Raw genomic sequence first — 21775 nt, 5'->3', positions numbered from 1 at the left:
CAGAAATCCTAACCCCTGTACCTGCGAATGTGACCCTGTTTGGGAATAAGGTTTTTCTTTTGTTATGTTAATGAGGTCTTATGAAAATAGGGTGGGTCCTAAACCTAATCCCTTCTGAGTGGTGTCTTATAGAGGGGACTATGGACCCAGACAGACATACTCCATGTGAAGTTGGAGGCAGATGAACATATAAGCCCAGAAACACCAAGAATTGTCCTTGGTGCCACAGTGGTTAAGTGTTCCGCTGCCAACCAAAAGGTTGGTGATTCAAACCCACCAGCCTCTCCACGGGAAAAAGATGTGGCAGTCTGCTTCCGTAACGATTTACAGCCTTCAAAAGCCTATGGGGCAGCTGTACTCCGTCCTACAGGGTTGGAAGCGACTTGATGGCAATGACTTTGGTTTTTGGACTAGAAGCTGAAAGAGACAAAGAAGGATCTAACCCTAGAGCTGATGCCCTGATTTCGACTTCTAGCCTCCAAAACTGAGACAATAAATTCCTGTTCTTTAAAGCTACCTCCTTTGTGATATTTTTGTTACAGCAGCACTGCATAACTAAGATACCTACCAATTCCTTACACAGAGCAGGAATCTCTCTTCTAGTTCTTTCCTAAAAAGATGTGCTGAGGCATCTAGGATACAATTATTGGTCTCTATTCATCCACAGCAAAAGAGAAAGAAGGAAACCAAAGACTCAGAGAAGAAACTAGTCTACAGGACTAATAAATAGTCTACATGAACCACAGCCTCATCTACCCTGAGATCAGAAGGAATAGATAGTGCCCGGCTACCACTACTGACCATTCTAATCAGGGCCACAATTTATGGACCCGCATAGAATGGGAGAAAAACATGGAACAGAATTCAAATTCTTAAAAAGTTCAGACTTACTGGGCCAGTTGAGGCTGGAGGACTCCCTGAGACCACTGCCCTGAGATACTCTTTAAACCTTGAACTGAAACTATCCCGAGGTCACCTTTTAGTGAAATAACAGATTGGCTCATAAAATAAATAATATCATCCATGAGTACTAAGCTCCTTTAAATAATCATCTATATGAGATCAAATGGTCAACAATTACTCTAAAGCAAAGATGAGGAGGAAGGGCAGCAGGGAAACTAGGTTACTGGAAACAGAACTAGAACAGAAATAATGAGAACGTTGACATACTGAGAAAAATTTAATTTTCACAATAAAACATTATTTAAAAAAAGGAAGATGGATTAAAAAAAAAAAAGGATGTGCTCTGGCAGGGTTGGGGTCACTCCCAGGACAAAATCCACCATGGAGAAGCAGAAAATGATGCAAAGCAGGGCCATAGAAGGATCCATCCCAGATCTGGGTAGCAGCAGCTATATGGACAGATTAAAGGAAATTCCACATGGAACTGGCAGTGCTCAAAAAAAAAAAAAAAAAAACCCTCTTAACATCTGCCTCCTGGGTACAGTCAGAGGTTCTCAAAGTGTGGTCCCAGCACCTGCAGCCTCAGCACTACTGGGAACCTGTCAAAAACGCACATTCTTAAACCCTGCCCCAGACTTCCTGAATCAGAAAATCTGGGACTGGGGACCAATAACCCGTATTCTAACCTGACCCCAGGTGACTCTGGAGCACACTAATGTTCCAGAGACACTGGTTTAAGTTAAGGTCCCTGGATGGTGCAAACAGTTTGTGCTCAGCTGGTAACAGAAAGGTCAGTGGTTCGGACCCCCCCACCACCCAGAGGCTCTGCGGAAGAAAGGCCTGGTGATCTCCTTCCATAAAGATTACAGCCAAGTAGAACTACACAAAAGTAGAGCCAAGTAGAGCTATGGAGCAGTTCTACTGTGTGACACATGGAGTCGCCACAAGTCAGAAACCACTCAACACAAGACGACAACAGGAGGTTTAAGTTAAAATGAGTCAGGTTTTCTACAACTTGCAGTTGAAAACATCTTCACTGACTCAAGAGATTTCATTTCTGCAATTACGTGGGCAGGGAAGCGCAGCACAAACAATGGAACTACAGACCAACGTAAGGGTGCCCCCAAACACCGACGTACAAGAACATGCAGAATGGCTGTCAGCATCCTGCAATGGGGGCCACACAGAAGTCCTCAGACAGGCAGAAGGAAGGGGACTCCGAAGTGAGGAAAACTTCGCCAATACACTGAGAAGCCTGTGGGAAAGACATGCTGTGTTCTGGTCCCCTCCGTAGGCCCCATGCTGCCTCAGGAAGTGAACGCCGCCTGCACACACTCCAGCCAAGCTATTCATTCCTGCATTCATCTGAAACAACAGCTCCCTGGCTCAGCTTTCAAGCTTCCTCATTCCCTCCTGGGTTTCACTAACCTGTGGGGACCCTCTCTATCTGCAATGAGCTACCAAAATAGGAAGAACAATCAGCTGGGCTTCCAAAGTCCATTTGATACCTTGGACCTTGAAATGCATTTCCCCCTACACTAATGCCATTTTGGCAGGAAGACCCTTAAAGTTAATTAACCCACACCGTGCCTAAAGTATGGTACGATAAAGATGCCACTTCACCACATTCTGAATAGATGTAATGGTGTCTTTTTTTTTTTTTTTTTTTTAATGTGGAAAATGCCCAGTTCTAATCTGCAAACCCAGAGTACACAAAAGGTGGCAAAGACAGTTTACAAAAGAGCTGAACAGTTGGGATTCTGGTGTAGGACCAAGAGTGGTATCTGAAGGTATTTTTCCCTGCATTATTAAAATCCTTGGCAGCAGTTAAAGGTTCTGTCTTTAAAACTGGGCATCGCTACCAGAAAGACATAGGCTAAAAGTTTCCAAGTCCTGGAAAAGATCTGTGAGACTCCAGACTCAATTTCCCATTATCCTGTGTGGTAGGGATCATCTCCAAAGATGGCCACCATCAATTCCTTCCCTCCCTGTATTCACATGTTGATACTCACATCAAGAGGTGGAGAATATTTCCCCTCCCTGTGAATCTGGGCTGGCCTTATTATTTTCTTTGATCAAGAGAATGAGGAAGAAGTGATGTTTTGGGACTTCTGAGTAAAGGACTTAAGACTGACAACTTCTACTTCCTCTTCCTTGCTGTAAGGATGTCCAAGCCAGACTACTGCATGATTAGAGGCTACCGGGAAAGAGACCTGGAGGGTGAGAGGTCACCCTGGACATTCCAGTCCAACCATGCCACTAGCTGAACACAGTAGGGTAAATCACTCCACACTCCAGCCAATGTCAAGTGGAGCAGAAGAACCACACTGCTGAGCCCTGACCTAATTCCTGACGCACAGTATCACCCAACCACAGTCCTGGGACAATGGCATGTGAGTATATGTCTGAGTGTGTCTGTATGTATGCAGGTGGATGCCTTGGGAGAATGTGAGTTCTTTCTCATGATAAATAACAAATCACTGTTGCTTTCAACCACTAAGTTTTGGGGTAGTTTATCAAACAACAATGATAAATGAAATACCCAGAAGCCCTAAGAAATTTTAGGACACTAAGAACTAAGAATAGGGTATAATCATGCTCATAAAGTTTGGACACTGTTAACTTCATATGCAGAAAGTTTGTCAGAGGGCTCTTAAATAAAGGGAGCCTAGCATGTCTGACAGGCACTTGAAGAAGGTAGGGGTGAGGGTGAGTAGCTCCTGCCAGCCTCCCATTGAAAAGGGCCATGTTCATGTATGGGGTTCTTCCAGAGCTAAGCTGTGCCTCTGCTGTGGTCTGTCAAGTGTAAATGACAGCAGGTATTCTTCACGAATAGGCAGGGCTCTGGTTCACTGTTGTTTCATAAATGTTAGCATATAACCAACAGAAATGAGTGTTTATGTCCACCAAAGACATGCACAGGAATGTTCACAGTGGCTTTATTCGTAATAGCCCCAAACTGGAAACCACTCAAATCCTCATTAGCAGGGGAATGAATAAATAAACCATGTGGTATGCCCACACAGGAGAATCCCTCTGAGCAATGAAAACGATGAATTACTGATACAGGCAACAAGATGGATGAATCTCAAAAACGTTTTGCTGAGTGAGAGAAGCCAGACCCAAGAGAGTTCATGCTGTACAATTCCATTTATATGTACTTCTAAGACAAGCAAGCCAAATCTGCAGTGAGAAGAGTTCCTAAGAGTTCCTAAGAGCCAAAACTGCAGTGGAAGGGGGTCTTGACTGGGAGAAGGGCCAGAAGGAACTTTCTGGGGAATGTTCTCCATCTTGATCCGGGCGGTGGTTACATAGGTATACGGGTATGTAAAATATTAATTTGCTGCCCACTTTGGATTTGTACCCTTCACACTATGTGAGTTATTTCTCAATAAAAAGGTAAAAGAAAGAAATTAGCCAAGATTTGTAATAGTGCCTCCTGGGGAGAAAGAAATAAGTGAGTCAGCTTAGAGAAGGATTTAACTCTTTCCAACCCACAGAATGTCACATAATCATTTCCTCTGACCAGTGTTTTAAAGAAATCCTTAAAGGCTTGTCTCCAGTGGTGAACAATTTGATTCCTAAGACAGGATAAGAACACTGTATTTATTAACCTCACAACCTCATCCTATAAACAGGCCAAGAAGGAAAAACTGTCCCCACTGAAGAGATAAAGATACTAAGGCCCAAGAAGACCTCAGAGAGCCAGTGGCTGAGTGAGAATGGAATGTGTTGAACCTGCTTCTTGTTCTGCTGCCTTGGAACTAAACTACACGCCCCATAAATTCAGGAAGAGGTTGAGCCAGGCAGAATGGGGGGGCAGGGGGGAGAGGACAATTGTGCTTATCTGCGTTTCTGTGCCTAATTCCAAGGGTGCTGAGATTTCTGCAGTAAAAACAAGCTCCATTTGGCATCTCACCTGGGATGCCACATGGATCTCAGAGAAATCAGAGGGAGGCCGGTGTGATCTGAACAGCCCAGAGGAGGAAGGAGCATTGCCAGAGACATGACATCACCCAGTGTGGATGGTTAAGGATGCTGATACCAAGAAAAGCCAACAAGAGGGGCTCTATCAGCAAGCAAGCTGCATGCACAGGGCTCTTTTAATAAAACCAGTTGTGATCACAAAGCCTGTTCTCAGTTACTAATTTTTTTTTTTTTAATCTAAAGGCATCCCCCTCCCACCATGCAATTATCTCATCCAGCTGACCCTACTCACCATATCCATGATCAGATGTCCACAAAGAAAACACCTGTCAGCAGACTGCTGGAACCCAGAGTACTGCAGAGAAAAGAGAAACCGTTAAACCCAGGCAAAGAGGAGGGATCCAACCACTTTCCCGCCAGTCACGAGGACAACAAGGAATTTCTCAGAAAGATGTGTCACTCTGTGCAGAAGTGTGTCACTTCCCTGAGGTCAACACAGCTGTGTGATGAGTCACAGAATATACCTTCTGCTGCAAAAGTCACTACAGATACTAGTACCACTCACCACAGCAATGACTGGGTCTGGCACCCACGACATGCCAGTGGTTCTCAAATGATCCCTAGATCATCTGGAAACTTGTAAGAAATGCAAATTCTCCCATCCCATCCCATCCCACCCCACCCCACCCCAGACCTACTGATTTAGAAACTCAGAGGGTGGGGCCTGGCAATCTGTTTTCACAAGCCCCTCAGGGGATTCTGAGCCACACGTAATTTTGAGAACCACTCCTCTGATTCTGAAAACAATTCTGCAAGGAATATATTATCTCCATTTCCCAAATGGAAGATCAGAGAGGTTAAGTCACCTTCTCAGGATCACACAGCTTATAGGGGTAAAGACAGGACTCAAATTCAAGTCTGGCTCTGGCTCTGGCTCCAACGCCAGTGCCTTTTACAGTTAGCTCAAATAAACTTGCTAAATTGTGTCTACTTTACCTTACCAAATACTCAGGCAAACATACACACACACTTGGGAGTTTTAAAAGAAATGGGGGACTCTCTTCAGAAAACACACTAGATACTACATACTGGAAGTAACGTGTTACTGCTGTTGTTTGCTGTCAAGTCAGTTTTGACTCATAGTGACCCCACGTCAGAGAGCCCAACTGCCCCATAGGGTCTTCCAGGTTATAATCTTTACAGGAGGGGATCGCTAGGTCTTCTCCCACTGCTGGGTGGTTTGGAATCATCAACCTTTCGGTTAGCAGCTAAGGGCTTAACTACTGAGCCACCAGGGCTCATTCCTAGAAGCTTAAACCAAACCCGTTGCCGTTGAGTTGATCCTGACTCCTAGCAACCCTATAGGACAGAGTAGAACTGTCCCATAGAGTTTCCAAGGAGTGCCTGGAGGATTTGAACTGCCAACCCTTTGGTTAGCAGCCATAGCACTTAACCACTGTGCCACCAGGGTTTCCAAAACATTGCCATTGAGTCAATTCTGACTCACAGTGACCCTACAGGACGGAGTAGAACTGCCCCATTGGGTTTCCAAGGAGCACCTGGTGGATTCAAACTGCTGACTTTTGGTCAGTAGCAGAAGGACTTATAACTACTACACCACCAGGGTTTCCTCCTAAAAGCTTAGATAATGCAAACATAGCATAAGTGGGAAAACATGGTGGGAAGGCAGAAGGAAAAAAAGAAAGCAAGGAAATTTCCTACAACTTTATACCACGCAGTGGAAGTCTCTGTTGCCGGGCACCTTCTTCCCATCCCAGGCGCAACAAGTCTTTATTTCATTGGAATTCAGCCCGCACACCCCTCACCTCGTAGTTCCCATGATTTCCGTGTGGTCCACTCGTGCCCAGTCCCAAGGCAGAGCATGTGATTCAGACCTGGCCAGTCAGAGCCTTGCATTCCTCCAGCACCAATAATTTTGTCCAGGGATGGATATGTGACCCAATAAGAGCTAATGAGACTCCAGGAGACTTTTGCTCAGGATTCTGAAAGTGGGACAGGCATTCTTGCCCATGGGATTTGAAACTGGGAGAATAAAACTCTGGAGTGCTGCCACCATCTGGCCATCAGAGAGTGCCTGAGACTGAAGCTAACGGGGTGGGAGGCCAGGCCAAGGACAAAAGAGAAAATGACTCCTGAAAGCACTACTGAAATGAATTTCCGTTTTGCATAAGCCAGTTTGGGTGTGCTTGTCTGTTACTGGCAAACAAGAGTCATAATGAATCAATCCTTATCTCTGAAAAACCAAATAGAACTTTCTCCAGGAGAAGGCGGAGAGAAGAGGGCTTCCTATATTCACCAAGAAGCTGGCTGGAAGCCCATCTGTGGGTGTCCCATTCCTTAACCGAGAAACAGCAGAACCAGTTCAAAGAGTGTTTTCAGAGTGCCCCCCTGCTTGGCCTTGTGTGAGCGTCTGAAGATGCGAAGGTGGAGAAGCATGCTCTTTCCTTTCTAGAAGCCCAGTCAAGTGGGGGAGAAAGGCTTGTAAACAACTTGATGCAGGGTGCTAACCGCTGTCCAGGGCAAGCCCCGGGCATGGTGGCAGCACAGGGCAGGGGCATTTCGCTGTGGGAGCAGAAAGGGCAAGCAAGGCTGTTGGAGTTAACCAGGCAAAGAAAGGGGCAAAGATACCCCAAGCAGGGAAAACCACAGGCAAAGGCACGAAGGTCTGAGGTGATGTGGTGTGCAGAAAACAAGCCACACAGAGCCAGCAAGAGGCTGGAGAGGGAGTCAGGGTTCAGCTCTCGTAAGCTTCCTTTCGGGCACGCTCTTCACCCTGGAGACACCAGAGTGAAGGGGGTCAGATGTACATGATGGGGGCCTCCTCACAAAGGTACTGTGGAGCAGGCTGCTATGCTGACCCAGCTGAGCCCCGGTGAGGGTGGGAACTAGGGCAGAAGCCTGGAGGACACAGTGGCACAGGGCTCAGTGCCTGGCTGCATTCAGGGAAAGATGGGAAGGAAGAAGGTTGAGGATGGACTCCAGTCTCTAGTGGGGTGGGGAACAGAGGTCAATCTCAGAGACAGGACACAAGGCAAGACTACGCTATGTGCTTCAGACAAGGAGGGTGTAAGGCGCTAGAGGACAGCACGCAGGCCATGTCCAGTGGATGGGGAGACCACAACAGCAGGACCCGCCACAGGTGGGGGCAGGACACCAAGGTTCAAGAGATGCATGGAGGAGGCAGAACTCAAGAAAGTGACAAGAGGATAGGCCGAGTGGCCCTAAAGTCCCTACAAAGTACAAAGCTCTGCAGTCTATCGTTTGCCTGGGGAACCTGGGCCACCCCCATACATCTCTATAAGGAAAGTCATGGCCCCTCTCCAGCTTCAGCCAGCACAGAAAGGTGCCCTCTTCTGCCTGATCCCAGGCTCTCCATATCCTCATTCCCTCTAGTCAGGGAAGGGGGAAGGGAGGCAACAGTAACATACTCACCAGGAAGTCTTCCTCACAAAACACTTTGCCGTTGACAAAATAAAAGGCTTTTCCCCTCAGCTTCCGGCCTAGGGAAAAAAAAAACACAATGGTAGGATATAACAAAAGGGGGGGGCCAGGAGAGGGTAAACACTTTTTAAGCAGAAACAAACATACAAATAAATGTCAACTGCCAATTACAGCTTCCTGTTACTGTGGCCCTTGGTGATGGGCAGACTGAGGCCAGAAGGCACAGACTGAGGCTATTTGGCAGGAAGACCTGACGGCTGACTCAGGAATCATCCATACCCACCTTCTAGTACCTCCTCTCTGCTTAGAAAGAAGCCAGTGACTAGATCACAGAAAAAAACACAAAAGAAGCTTCTGTTTCCCAAAGGCATTTGTTTTTCTTTTATTGTGATTTAGGTGAAGGTTTACAGAGCAGATTAGTTTTTCATTAAACAACACACGTATTGTTTTGTGACATGGGTAGCCAATCCTGCGACGTGTCAACGCTCTCCCCTTCTCGACCTCGGGTTCCCCATTTTCATTCGTCCAGCTTTCCTGTCCCCTCCTACCTTCTCATTTTTGTCCTGGGCTGGTCTGCCCATTTAATCCCATATACTTCACTGAGCTACACGTATTATTGTTTGTTTTATGGGCGTTGTCTAGTCTTTGGCCGAAGGATGAACCTCGGGAGTGACCAGTACTGAGTTAAAGGGGTGTCCAGTGGCCATGCTTTAGAGGTTTCTCCAGTCTGTGTCAGACCAGTTAAGTCTGGTCTTTTTTTGTGAGTTAGAATTTTGTTCTACATTTCCCTAGCTCTGTCAGGGACCTTTTATTGTGATCTCTGTCAGAGCAGTCGGTGATGGAAGCTGTCTAGTTGTTCTGGGCTCAGTCTGGTTGAGGTTGCCCCACAGGCATTTGGGGCAGTGACCTTTCACTATATTCTCAGGGGATGTTTATGACAACCTACTGGGGAAATCCTATGACTTGGTTAACTTTTATTTTCCTTATTTTCATTCACATCTTCTTTTCATCTAAACTATAGAAAACACACATTGTTGGAAGGGTGATTTTTTCTTGTTTTCTCTTGATCTAAATTGGGTAGCAAGAATGGGGAAAATGCAATGCACCCCGACTCTTTAAACGGAACTTTAGATTCCATAAGGCTAGAACATTGACAAGAATATACCTGTCCAACTCTTTTAGTCTCTTACAGAAAAAAAATGGGGCCACATGTTCAAGGTAAGCAGGAGTATCTTTATGGGAGTCCTTGGATCTGCTACTCAGCAACATTCACAGACCTGGGAACATGTCCAGTGCTAGGCATAATATTTACCCAAAAGACAGCACGTGAAGGTCAAAAATCAAACGAATTCTAAACACGAATGGTATCAAGTGACTTGGGGCCCGGGTAGGCTGCAGCTATGGGTGCAGCCACTAGGGGGAGCAAGAAGGCCACCTAGGAAGGGCACACCCTTTACAGAGAGACGAGGCTTGGAGAGCACAGACAGGGCTGCGGTTCCAGGAATGGGTCCAGAAAGTTCTAAGGAAGCTGAGCTGGGAACCAACTGTTTTGTTTTAATAGAGGGCAGATTACCTCTACTCTCATAATCATAATTATAGGACATCATTAAACATGCAAAAGCATCTAAAACCCCCTAATATTCTAAGGGAGCCCTGGTGGCACAGTGGTTAAGAACTCGGCTGCTCACCAAAAGGTCTGCGGCTGGAGTCCACCAGCCACTCCTTGGAAACCCTATGGGGCCATTCTACTCTGTCCTACAGGGTCGGAATTGACTCAACGGCAGTGGGTTTAACCCTCTAAGAAGGAGCCCTGGTGGTGCAGTGGTTAAGTGCTCAGCTGCTGACCGAAAGGTTGGTGGTTCAAGCCCACCACCTGCTCTACGAGAGAAGGATGTGGCAGTCTGCTTTGATAATGATCACAGCCTTGGAAACCCCAGGAGGCAGTTCTCTTTGTCCCATAGGGTCGCTAAGACTCAGAATCAACTTGACAGCAGCGGGTTTTTTTTTTTCTTCACCGTGACGTCAACAAGGACTTCTTAAATGATCACAAGCGATGTTCGTGACTGCCACCGTCACTGCATATTTCTGTAAGCTACCGATGCGAGTGTAAATGATAAACTCTCACTGGAGCGGAAACCTTAAAATACTTATTCTCTGACCCACCGAGAGCGTCTGAAACTTAGCTTAGGGAAGGCATCAGTAATGTGTATAAATATTTACTTAGATAGCCAACGGTAGCCTTAGAGGAATGGTTACGTGAACTACAGTACATCTAAACGACGGGATCTTATGCCGCCATCTAAAATACCATTCAAATAGGTCTTAATGATATTGGAAAATGCTCACACTCTAGGATACCCAAAATATATTAGTAAGTGAAGAACGCAAACTGGAAACAGTATTTATAGTACAATTCCATTTCAGTTATTAACATGCCTGTCATTGATATGCAAAAGGGGAAAAAAAGGAAAGACTGCACACTAAAACTAATACTGGTTAGCACTGGTAGGGAGCACTACTGGGAAATTTCACTATTTCATAAATTTGTCTTTTTTTAACTTCTCTAGTCTTATGTAAAGGAGCCCTGGTGGTGCAGTGGTTAAAGTACTTGGCTGCTTACAGAAACATCAGCAGTTGGAAACCACCAGCCATCCGCTCCACGGGAGAAGGATGTAGCAGTCTGCTTCCATAAAGATTTACATTTACAGCCTTGGAAACCCTGCGGAGCAGTTCAACTCTTTCCTACAGGGTCGCTATGAGTCGGAATCTACTTGAAGGCAGTGGGTTTGGTTTTTGGTTGGGGTTAGAGCGTAAAGAGCCCTGGTGGTGCAGTGATTAAGAGCTCAGCTGCTAACCAAAAGGTTGATAGTTTGAATCTGCCAGCTGCACCCTGGAAACCCTACGGGGCAGTTCTACTCCCAGGATCGCTATGAGTAGGAATCAACTCCCCGGCAATGGGAGTATTATATAGCACTGGCAGTGGCTGTCGTTGCTATTAGCTGCCGTGAAGCCGGCCCCCAGCTCATGGCAACCCCATGCGTAATATAACAAGCCCTGCCCAGTCCTGTGCCATCCCCATGATTGGTTATGAATCACACCGTTGTGATCCATAGGGTTTTCATTAGCTGATTTTCGGAAGTAGATCAACTGTATCCTGAACTCTCTTGGTAGGTAGGTGGTGGTAAAGAGAAATTTCACTTTCTACTTTATACACCTCAATACTTTTTTAAAAAAACTTTTCTAGTGTTAGGTACACTGGTAGATAGACTATGAGAGAAATTTCACTTTTTACCTCATACCTGTCTATATTAAAAATTTTTAGACTCATATATATTGTAATCTGAAAAAACAATTTTAAAAATTTTTAAAAATTTAGATGACAATGCTCATGTCACAATGTGAAAAGTAAAAAATCAAGGTGTAATAATCATATATGCAATATGACCTCAACTATGTAAAGAAGAAAGCCAAAGGAAAAAGCTTGGCAAGGAAAGCTGCCAAACTGGGCCTCTGAGTAGACACAGGCAAGATCTGTGCCATGGGGCCAGGGTGGCCAGCCCGCCAGCCGTTGGCTTCTTCACGCTCTCCTACACTTCCCCAAGCTTTTAACAACAAGCAGGCGTTACTCGGATCGACATTTTAGAACACTGTCCAGCTGGCTGGACAAATCTTGATGCCCACACTCAGAGCAGAGAAGTCCCACGTTCGGACACAGACGCCAGCAGAGGGCTTTAGTTGCTGCACCCGCTTTTCCTTTATTTAAAAAAAAAAAAAATTGAGAACGCCCCCACAGACCCAAGAGGCTGGGGCTTTGATCTGCTCTGATGGACTAAAACTTCAGTTTTTAAAAAACCACCAGAGTTTCGATTCCACATCCAAATGTATTAGTTTGTATTTTTGTCAGAGAGAGAAGAACAAAACTAACATCTGTTGAGTGCCTTCTATGTTTCAGGTACTGTAGCTGGAGCTTTCGTGTATTAAAAGAACTATTTTAAGAACCACCGCCCCCCGTGTTATTGCCTCATTACCCGCCCCCCGCCTCATGCTTTTTGCAGAGAAGTGTGTTAGGTCATTCCCTGCCAGCTACTGTAGCTTTCAGCAAACATGGAAAGGGCTCACATAAGAGTTAACGCAGAAAAAAAACACTACACGCCAATAATGGAGCAGTCCAAGAACTGGTTATTCTTGGGAATCACTGGACATGGTATCCTGGATTGCCTCCAGATTTCTGGGTTTCCTTTTCTCTTCAAAAAAGCACAATACTTATGAGTTAAATGTTATTGGCTCCATTTCATAAACAAGGAAACTGGGGCTCAGAGAGGTTAACCCAAGTAGTAAGTGGCCAGGATGGGAACCGTGGTTTGTCTGACTCTGCAGTCCATGCTTGCTCCATTGTGCCGAGGGCTTCCGGCACTATTTAAATGCTATTGAATGCACAGCTACTACAGTGAGAAGAAGAAAACTGTCGCTTTTTGAAGCACTCTCTTGTACTGGACCATTTACTTAGATCATATCTCACTTAATTGTCAAGACAATTCTGTAAAAATCCCTTGAGATGACACACATTTGTATATAACTTAATTGGCAACTGGCTCCCATCTTCCCCTGGGAGCAGGCTAAAGTTTGTGCATCTTTGGAGAAGTGGTGTGTTGAGGAAGAGAGGGTGAGGCCAAGCAGGAAGCAGCAAGAAATCTCGTCTCGAGAAGCAAAGAGGCAGAGAGAAGCTGAATCATTCCAGATCTGGCCAATGAAACAGACACCAACCAACTTGGGAAGTCCTGGAACCACACTACGGTCCTGAAAGTTCCAATCAAGTACAGGATCCAAAATCATCCTCATGGACATTTAAGCTAGAGCATCCCCCCACCACTAGGTGACACCAAACCACAACCAGGACCAGGACAGACTGGCGTAGCACAACCGAGAACTCTAGGCTGGCTAGTGGTAGAGGCTGGCTTGGGTCATTGCATTAATCTTGTAATAATGTGACCCTGCACTTCAGATAGTTGAACCTCACTTATTGCAGCATACTCGCTGCCGTGGAGTCAGGTCTGACAGCAACTGACTCATAGCCACTCCATAGGGTTTGCAAGGCTGTAAATCTCTACGGAAGCAGACTGCCACATCTCTCTCCTGCTGCTGGTGGTTTTGAACCACCGACCTTTCAGTTAGCAGCCAAGCGCTTAACCACTGTACCAACAGGGTTACCTATTGCAGTGTGGTGAAGCTGTACTGAATCTTCATTTTACAAATAGGGAAACAGAAGCAAAAGAAGTCAGGCAAACCTGCCTGTTTTAGTCAAAACTTTTTCAGAGTTTTAGAATACTAGTAGTCAAAGCTGCTCTTTATTGTCCTATTCCAACAATAGTTTATAAAATATTGAGTGATAAATATACAGACTCATTGAGAATCCACTCGAAAAAGACACTTACCATAGATTCAGTGAATGAATATTTTATATTTGCCTTCAGGGGCACCTTCAGTTGAAAAGAGACATATGCATCTCACAAAGCCAGTGTGGCTTGATGAAGGAAAGAAATAGCAGACAAGGACGCCACAAAGAGAGGTCAGTCATTTAATCTGACAAATAAAAATCTAAATTTTCAATACTCACCATTCTCTCTTCCCTATAGAAATTGAAACAACATACAATCTATTCTGGAAAAGTAATTGGCCCTTAGCCGTAAGACTTCACCACAAAATTTCAGTTCCCAAATATCTCCCCGAAAAGTAAAAATGCAAGGCTTTGCCGACTACGAGTAGTTTCTGAGAAAAGGAAGTAAAAATTAGACTGTGTTTTTATTGTGCTATCCTAGTTAGTTACCTCATTCTACCTGTGCTGTCCAGAGGGGCCGCCAGCCACATGTGCCTATTTATAAAAAAACAAGCCAAACCCGTTGTTGAGTCGGAATCGACTCAACGGCACTGGGTTTTTTTAAACCCGTTGCCATCAAGTCGATTGCAACTCATAGTGACCCTAGAGGACAGAGCAGAACTGGCCCATGGAGTTTCCAAGTAGCACCTGGTGGATTTAAACTGCCGACTTTTTAGTTAGCAGCAGTAGCTCTTAACCACTACGCCACCAGGGTTTCCGTACCTATTTATAGGCAGATGTAAATTAATTAAAATAAAATAGCACTGAAAACTCAGTTCCTCAATCACACTAGCCACACTGAAGTGCCTGGTGGTAGCACCTGTGGCTAGCACAGCTCTAGAATACTTACATCATCGCAGAAAGTTCTACCTGATCTACTTCTTCAAACAGCTTTTTCCAGAACAGGCTAACTCTTAAACCGGTAACCAGCTGCCGTGGAGTTGACCCTATGTGTGTTAGAGTAGAACTGTGCTCCATAGGGTTTTTAAGGGCTGGCTTTTCAGAGGAGATTGCCAGGCCTTCCTTCCAAGGTGTCTCTGCGTGGACTTGAACCTCTAACTTTTTTGGTTAGCAGCCAAGTGTGTTAACTGGTTGCTACTACCCAAGGACTCCTAGCTCTTAAAAGTTATTACCTATACCGAAGCAACAGAAAGAAAGCAATCAAGTTAGTTTGAGTTAAATGAAGCAGAGATCAAATCTGGAATCCTAGTCCAGCCTCAGGAAGCCCACAGGGTGATTCCCACCACAGTAGGCCCGAGCTTCTCTCCATGTGATGGACTCAAGGGGCAAGGCAGAAAGGTAGAGGTAGAAAGTGTTCAGGCTTGGGGTCCAAACGTGGCTTTGTCACTTCCCGGAAATGAGACTGTAGCCATCACCTAACCCCTCAGGGTACAAATGTGGAGTGAGGAGCCCAGCACAGTGCCTGCTCACACACACTGGTACTCACCATCAGTTACTGCTGCCAGGACTCCATCAATGACCTTCACTTTCTTCAGTGGCAACTTCGTGAGCTAAAAACCACATTCCCCACCAGCTCCCCCCTTTCTCCAAACCCTCCAGGTCACTACTTTCTTTTCAGTTTATCTGTGGTAAAGGGTCAGGCTTTTTTGGAAGGGGGTTATTTATTTATTTGCTTTATTTTGTTTTTAATTTCCATCTGTCAAAGACTTCTTTTCTTGTAAAACACAATAAAAATTACTAGAAAAATGAAACATATGAAATCTAAGCCCTGACGCTATTTATTCCCTAATTCAACTGACACAAAGTTACTCTGTCAAATTGTCACACAAGTTTCTAAATGTTCTCAATTTCTGTGCATGTCTCACTGAGGACCCCCATGTTGTGAGTAGCGGTGTTCACATTCCAATTCTCTTTTCCCTTGCCTCTCCCCAGTCTTTTTTCTTACGGTTTTATAGCTCCATTCCTTTTTTGTTTTCCATTTCCACTACCCCAGGCCATAATCATCTGGGTCAGAGAAAAGAACGCTGCAGAGAGGGAAATTCTGGAAATCTGCAGAGGGTCTCCTTCTGGTATCCAGCAGAGTACTGGTCAACACATGCGTGTGAGGAAACTAGCCAAGGCTGAGGGGAAAAAAAACACCCAAAAGAATTAGAAGGAACAGTGCCTGGCGTTCACACAGGGCCAGAAATAGTGCCTATTCCTACCAGCCAGGCTGGGAAAGCTCATAATCCACAAGGTGTTGAGTAAAATACTCAGGAAAGTTTTGCCCCAGAATAGGGAATAATTAGCTCTAAACTGAGCTCTGTTCCAAACTTGTCTAACAAATCATAAAGGCAAGACTGGAAAGGGCCACTGTTTTCAAATAACTTAACTGCATCGCAGAACAAAGCCGAAGACAATTTAAAGGAATACAAAAATTATCCAGTACTCAACAAGGTAAAATTTACCATGCCTGGCGTCCAGTCAAAGATTACCAGGCACGCAGAGGCAGGAAAATGCAGCCCATAATGAGAAGAATAATTAATCTACGGCAATCAACCCAGATCTGACACAGATGTTAGAATTAGCAGAGAAGGACATTAAAAGTTGTTACTATATTCCATATGCCCAAAAAGTTAAGCAGCAACATGGAAGATATTAAAAAAAAGATCCAAATTGAACTTCTAGAGAAGAGAAATAAAACACGTGAGATGAAAAATACACTGAATGGGATTAATGGCAGATGTAACACACTTTAGGAAAAAATGTTAGTGAATTTAAAGGCATAGCTATTGAAACCATCCGAAATGAAACTAAGAGAATAAAAGAATATAAAAATAATAATTTTAATGAAAAGAGCATAAGTGAGGTGAGGGACTACTTCAAGACGCTAAACACAGGGATAAGTAAAACCCCTTAAAGAATGAGAGAGAGGGTGTGGCAGAAAATATTTTGAGGAAATAATGGCCAAAAGCATTTCAGAATTGATGAAAACCACAAAGAAGCTCAACAGACCTCAAGCACAAGAAACATGAAAACAACACCAAAAACAAAAACAAACCCAAACCCGTTGCTGCCAAGTCGATTCCGACTCACAGCAACCCTATAGGACAGAGCAGAACTGCCCCATCGGGCTTCCAAGGAGCAGCTGGTGGATTCGAACTCCCAATCTTTTGATTAGCAGCCGAACGCTTAACCACTGTGTCAGCACAGCTCCAAACACCACCAAAGGAAGTCATAACCGAATTTCTCAAAATCAATGATACAGAGAAAATCTTAAAAGCAACCAGAGAAAACCAGCATGTTACATACAGAGAAATAAAGATAAGAATGACACTGAATTTCTCATTGAAACTAATGCATGTGAGAAAGCAGTGGAAAAACATGTTTAAAGTACTGAAAGAAAAAAAACCTGTCAACGTAGAATTCTATACTCAGCAAAAATATCCTTTAAAAATGAAAATAAAGTAAAGATGTATTCGGACATATAAAGGCTGGAAGAATTCATCACCAGAAGATCTGGGCTACCAAAAAAAAGTTAAAGAAAGTCCTTCAAGAAGAAGGACGATGGTACCAGATGAAAATTTGGGTCTAAACAAAGGAATGAAGAGGACCAGAAATGGTAACTGTATGAGTACATACGCTTTTTTTTTAATTAGTTAAATCTCTTTAAAAGATAATGAATGGACTGGCTCAATGGAATACAACTTAGAGACCAGACACAAACCCTTACATTATGGTTCAACTGATCTGCCACACGTTTGCCAGGTCTCTGCACCAAATGGTGCTGGCAGAACCGGATATCCATGTGCTTGAGAGAATGACGTTGGAACCCTGCCTCCTACCATATACAAAAATTAACTCAAAATGGGTTAGAGACCTAAATGTAAAAGCTAAAACTATAAAACTCTTGGAAGAAAACGTAGTCCTGAGTTGGGCAATGGTTTCTTACACATGACACCAAAAGCACTAGCAACAAAAAAGATAAATTAGACTACATCAAAATTAAAAATAAAAAAACCTGTGCACTGAAAATGCCACCATCAAGGAGGTGAAAAGACAAGGAACTGACTGACAGAACGGGCCACATGTGGCTATTTACATTTAAATGGTAATGAATTATAAATGAAGCAAAATTAAAAATTCAGTTCCGAAGTCACACTAGCCACATTTCAAGTGCTTCATAGCCACCCCAACAGTGGTCCTCACCTTTTGCGGAGCATCAGTCACCAGGAGCGTGTTACAGTGCAGACTCCTGGCTCCACCTGCAGACACCATGATTCATGACGTGTGTAAGGCACATCCCTGGGGGGTCTGATGCAGCCAAACGGCCACTGTCTACAGCCTAGCAGTTGGCCTCACCACCCACACCTCTTTACCTTCATTTGGACTTCCACCTCTCTGGCCTCTGGACTCCTTGAAAAATCTAGACTCTATTAATGTCCCAGACAAGAAGAACCTGAGATTCTTCCAATCAGTGACTTCAAGGCCTCTGACTAGATCAGCAAAGTCTGATCTGGGAAGCCAAGCTTGGCCCCATTTCAAGCACATCCGTGGAATGACTACAGGAGACGGACACAAGAGACCCTTTGGTAGCATGCCAAGTAACTGTCACCCCTCTGCTCCTGTCTGACCCGCACAGCCCTGTACCCAGCTCCAGTCTATTCTGGTTATTTCCTAATCCCTCCCTCGCCCACTGATTTCCTTTGGTCTCTGCCCACTCTTCCTTTCTCACATTCTTGGTCTTTGGCTTTTTTCCTGAGGTCCAGCTGACTCACTCAACTCATACATAAATGCTGAATAGGATGAGAAATATTGGGACGACCCAGAAACTCAGGGATCAAAGGCCTGAAGAAAGAATAGACCTCTAATCAAAGCCCCTAATCCATGTCTCTCCTATGGGTACATCCCCTGGTTGAAATTCTGCCTCCCCTATTCCAAGTCCCAGGCCACTCTCCTGCACCCATAACTTGAGTGTTTCCAAGGGCCCAGCCTCTGTGTCACACAGCCCCAAGGTGGCAGCTGAACCTGAGAAGTCAAGGCAAGACCCCATGCCCACAGCCAGGCCCCTTTCTCCCTACATATCCTAAGCAAAGGTAATTTAACATAATGGCCCTAAGCAACGGCTGTGGGTTCACACGTTCCTAGGTTCAAGTGCTCACTCCGCTTCTTAACAGTGATGTAACCAGAGACAAGCTAAATTCACCAAGCCTCTGTCTGCCCTTCTGTAAAATGAGGATGATAATAACGCTGAATTCACCGGGTTGTTACAAGAATTTCTGAGCTACTGAAGGTAGAGGGCTCAGCATGGTGTCAGGCCCACAGTAAGTTCTAGGACGCTCGCTTATAAAATTATTGTGATGGCTGTTCTAAGGAAGCAGACTTCCATGACGTAAATGACCAGTTACCAGTGGCTGCGGAGTTGATTCTGATTCACGGCGACCCCACACGCATCAGAGTAAAACTATGTTCCACAGGGTTTTCGATGGCTGATTTTTCAAAAGTAGATCACTAGTTCTTTCTTCTGAGGTACCTCTGGGTAAACTAGAACCTCCAAAATTTTGGTTAGTGGCTTAGCACACTGACCATTTGCACCACCCAGAGACTCCCAATTAAAGGAAGACCTCCTTAATTCTGGTTCGGTGAATTCAGGATCTGTGAGCATTTTCAAAGGCTAGGTTGAAGAAGTCATTTACAAACTCGATGGAAAAGGCAAACATGATTTCAGAGGCAATGTTTAGACTTTGTAAGAAAAACAAAATAGCTGACAAGAACCCTCCCATACTTCACAGATTCCAACTCACTGGTAGGTGAGTCACCAACCACTTATTTATTAAGAATGCCTGCTCAGCAAGGCTGGGCTTAGAGCTGGTGGTTTTATTTACCTGAAAGTAATGAAATGGCATTTATTTCATGTTTTAGAGGGAAGCTTTTCACTAACTCAGACACACTTTCCCCTAATTGAGTGAGATTTCACGATAAAATCCATCCATGATCTTTAGCAGACCTGGGTGTTTAGTTTTTGAAAGGTAAGATGTCTTCCCCTAAGGTATGGCTGGCAGATCACAGTTCGTCCTCCCACCCAGAAATATAAACACTACGTTATGATGCCTTGACTTACACATCCTGGCACTGCCCCTGGGCTGGACCAGTCTGAGCCCTCTGTGGTCCTCCTCTGAGCTCAGCCCTTCACCAGTTTAATGGTTTTGGCATAATTCCCATCAGCCTCAGGGTCAGTGCCTCCCAAGCCCCAACCCCAACACTCAGGCCCCCTCATGTTCTTAGGGGCCTCCAGGAGGAGAGTACATAGTGTTTCATATCTAGTTTATCATCCTCCAACTTGCACAGCCGAGACACAACAGACACTATGAACATGACAGAGCAAACAGGTGTCACCTGGACTCCAGGACAGAATTTGTCTAATCTTTACAAAATTGTTTTGGGGACCAAAAACTGCCTGGACTGAGGACACAGCGGCTTTGCCTTCTTTTTCCACCACAGTCTATTCTGGAAGGTGCTAAGCAGAACCCCACTTGGCCCCTTAAGCCCAGCATACCTTTTCTTCCTTTTCACTCCATCTCTTACTCAAGCCAGATGGGCGGGAGCTTCTCCTCAGACAGCCCACTCAACACAGGGTATCCATACACACTACGTGCATGGTCGCCTGCCAAGGCCACTCCTGCCTCTCCTGTGGGTGCCAAGAGCTTCCTGAGAGCGTCCAGGCAGGGTGCTCGGCCCCTCGGGTAAGCAGAGCCGGCAGGAGGAGGTGCCACAGCTCACATCTCCATGGCAACCAAGCACACTGGCTGCTCAGGGGTCCTCAGGAAAGAAGCGAACTTGAAAAACCATATACACGCCCACACACTGGACCTTGAATGCTTGATTCTGGGAACAAACACTAAGGAAACAATTCAGCAGAGAGAATAAAGACCCACGCATAAACTTGTTCTCTGATGCGATGTGTAATAGCTAACAAACCAGAAAGGCGCCTAAGGCCATAAACCGTGGCTGTAAACCAAGTCCTCTTGGTAGACTCAGCTGGTTACCACGTTTTAACAAAACTTACGGAGGCTGCAGAGACAGGGATGAGTTTATGATATGATGTTAAATCAAAAAGGATACAACATTGATTATCCTCTATGATCACAACCCTAAAAAATGTGTATACGCATGGCCAAAAACTGGAAGGGAAAAGGAAAAGTGAAAATAGCTGGGCTAGAATGATAAAATAGCAGGTTTCTTCTTTAGAACTTTCTCTCTGGTCATCATGTTGTTGTCATGCTAAAAATGAACTAAGTATTGTGGCCTCTTGGCAGAGAGGTGGGGGAGCCCGCAATGCCAGGTGCCTGGCGACCTCACGTGGATCCACACAGGCCAAGGGTCACCTGGTCTCAGAGCAGCACTGTGTGTGTGGTCCTCCTGGAACCCAAGGAGGGCGGGAGGCCTCTGAGGAGCTGCTGCAAGGCCATCTCCCTCGAGCCTCCTTATCTCCCTGGGGGGCTATCATCAGACAGTCTCTCATCACCTCTGCGTTCTGAAGAGGTCTGAGACTCTGCCCTGGCCCCTCAGGATTGCACTGCAGACTACAAAACCCCCAACTGCATGTAGATTTGGCTCCTCAGCAACAGGGGGGAAGGGAGGGTGTTGTCGTTCTTTTTGGTGTGTGGGACGAGGACCCAGAGGCCCTTAGACTACTTTACTTTTCATCGTCTAGCTAAAGAATAAGCTCTCTGGATCTAAAAGTGGCTTGTCGTATCTTTACCAGTCAAATCAGTCAGGTCTTGGCCTTGCCTTATCTTATAAGGGTGTGTGAGTTTGGCAAGACCCCACGATTTTGGTTTAATGCAGTATCAGTAAAATCCAAGAAGTGTGCGTGTATGTTTGTGTGTGTATACATATAAAAAAAAAAATCCATAAATAAATATACATATATATACATATATATACACATATACACATATATACACATATACACACATATACACACATATACACACATATACACACATATACACACATATACACACATATACATATATATATATATGGAGCCCTGGTGGCACAGTGTTTAAGCTCTCAGCTGCTAACAGAAATGGGGGTTGGCAGTTGGAACCCACCAGCCACTCTGTGAGAAAAAGATGTGGCAGTCTATTTCCGTAAATATCTCAG

General features: G+C 44.9%; 1 protein-coding gene across 1 annotated transcript in view; it reads right to left on the bottom strand.

Moving 5' to 3' along the window:
• LIMD1 (LIM domain containing 1) overlaps positions 1-21775 on the bottom strand; it is a 72087-nt gene that overhangs the window by 7694 nt on the left and 42618 nt on the right. The window contains exons 3-4 of the mRNA XM_049862441.1: positions 8284-8351; positions 5123-5185 (exon numbers count right to left, since the gene is read on the bottom strand). Of these exons, the coding sequence (XP_049718398.1) occupies positions 5123-5185; positions 8284-8351 (131 nt within the window). The remainder of the gene's footprint in view (positions 1-5122; positions 5186-8283; positions 8352-21775) is intronic.

The sequence above is a fragment of the Elephas maximus genome, chromosome 20, assembly GCF_024166365.1.
Source record: "Elephas maximus indicus isolate mEleMax1 chromosome 20, mEleMax1 primary haplotype, whole genome shotgun sequence".
Taxonomy (NCBI): Eukaryota; Metazoa; Chordata; class Mammalia; order Proboscidea; family Elephantidae; genus Elephas; species Elephas maximus.
The sequence above is the reverse complement of the archived record's forward strand: the minus strand, read 5'-3'. Positions and strand labels throughout refer to the sequence as shown.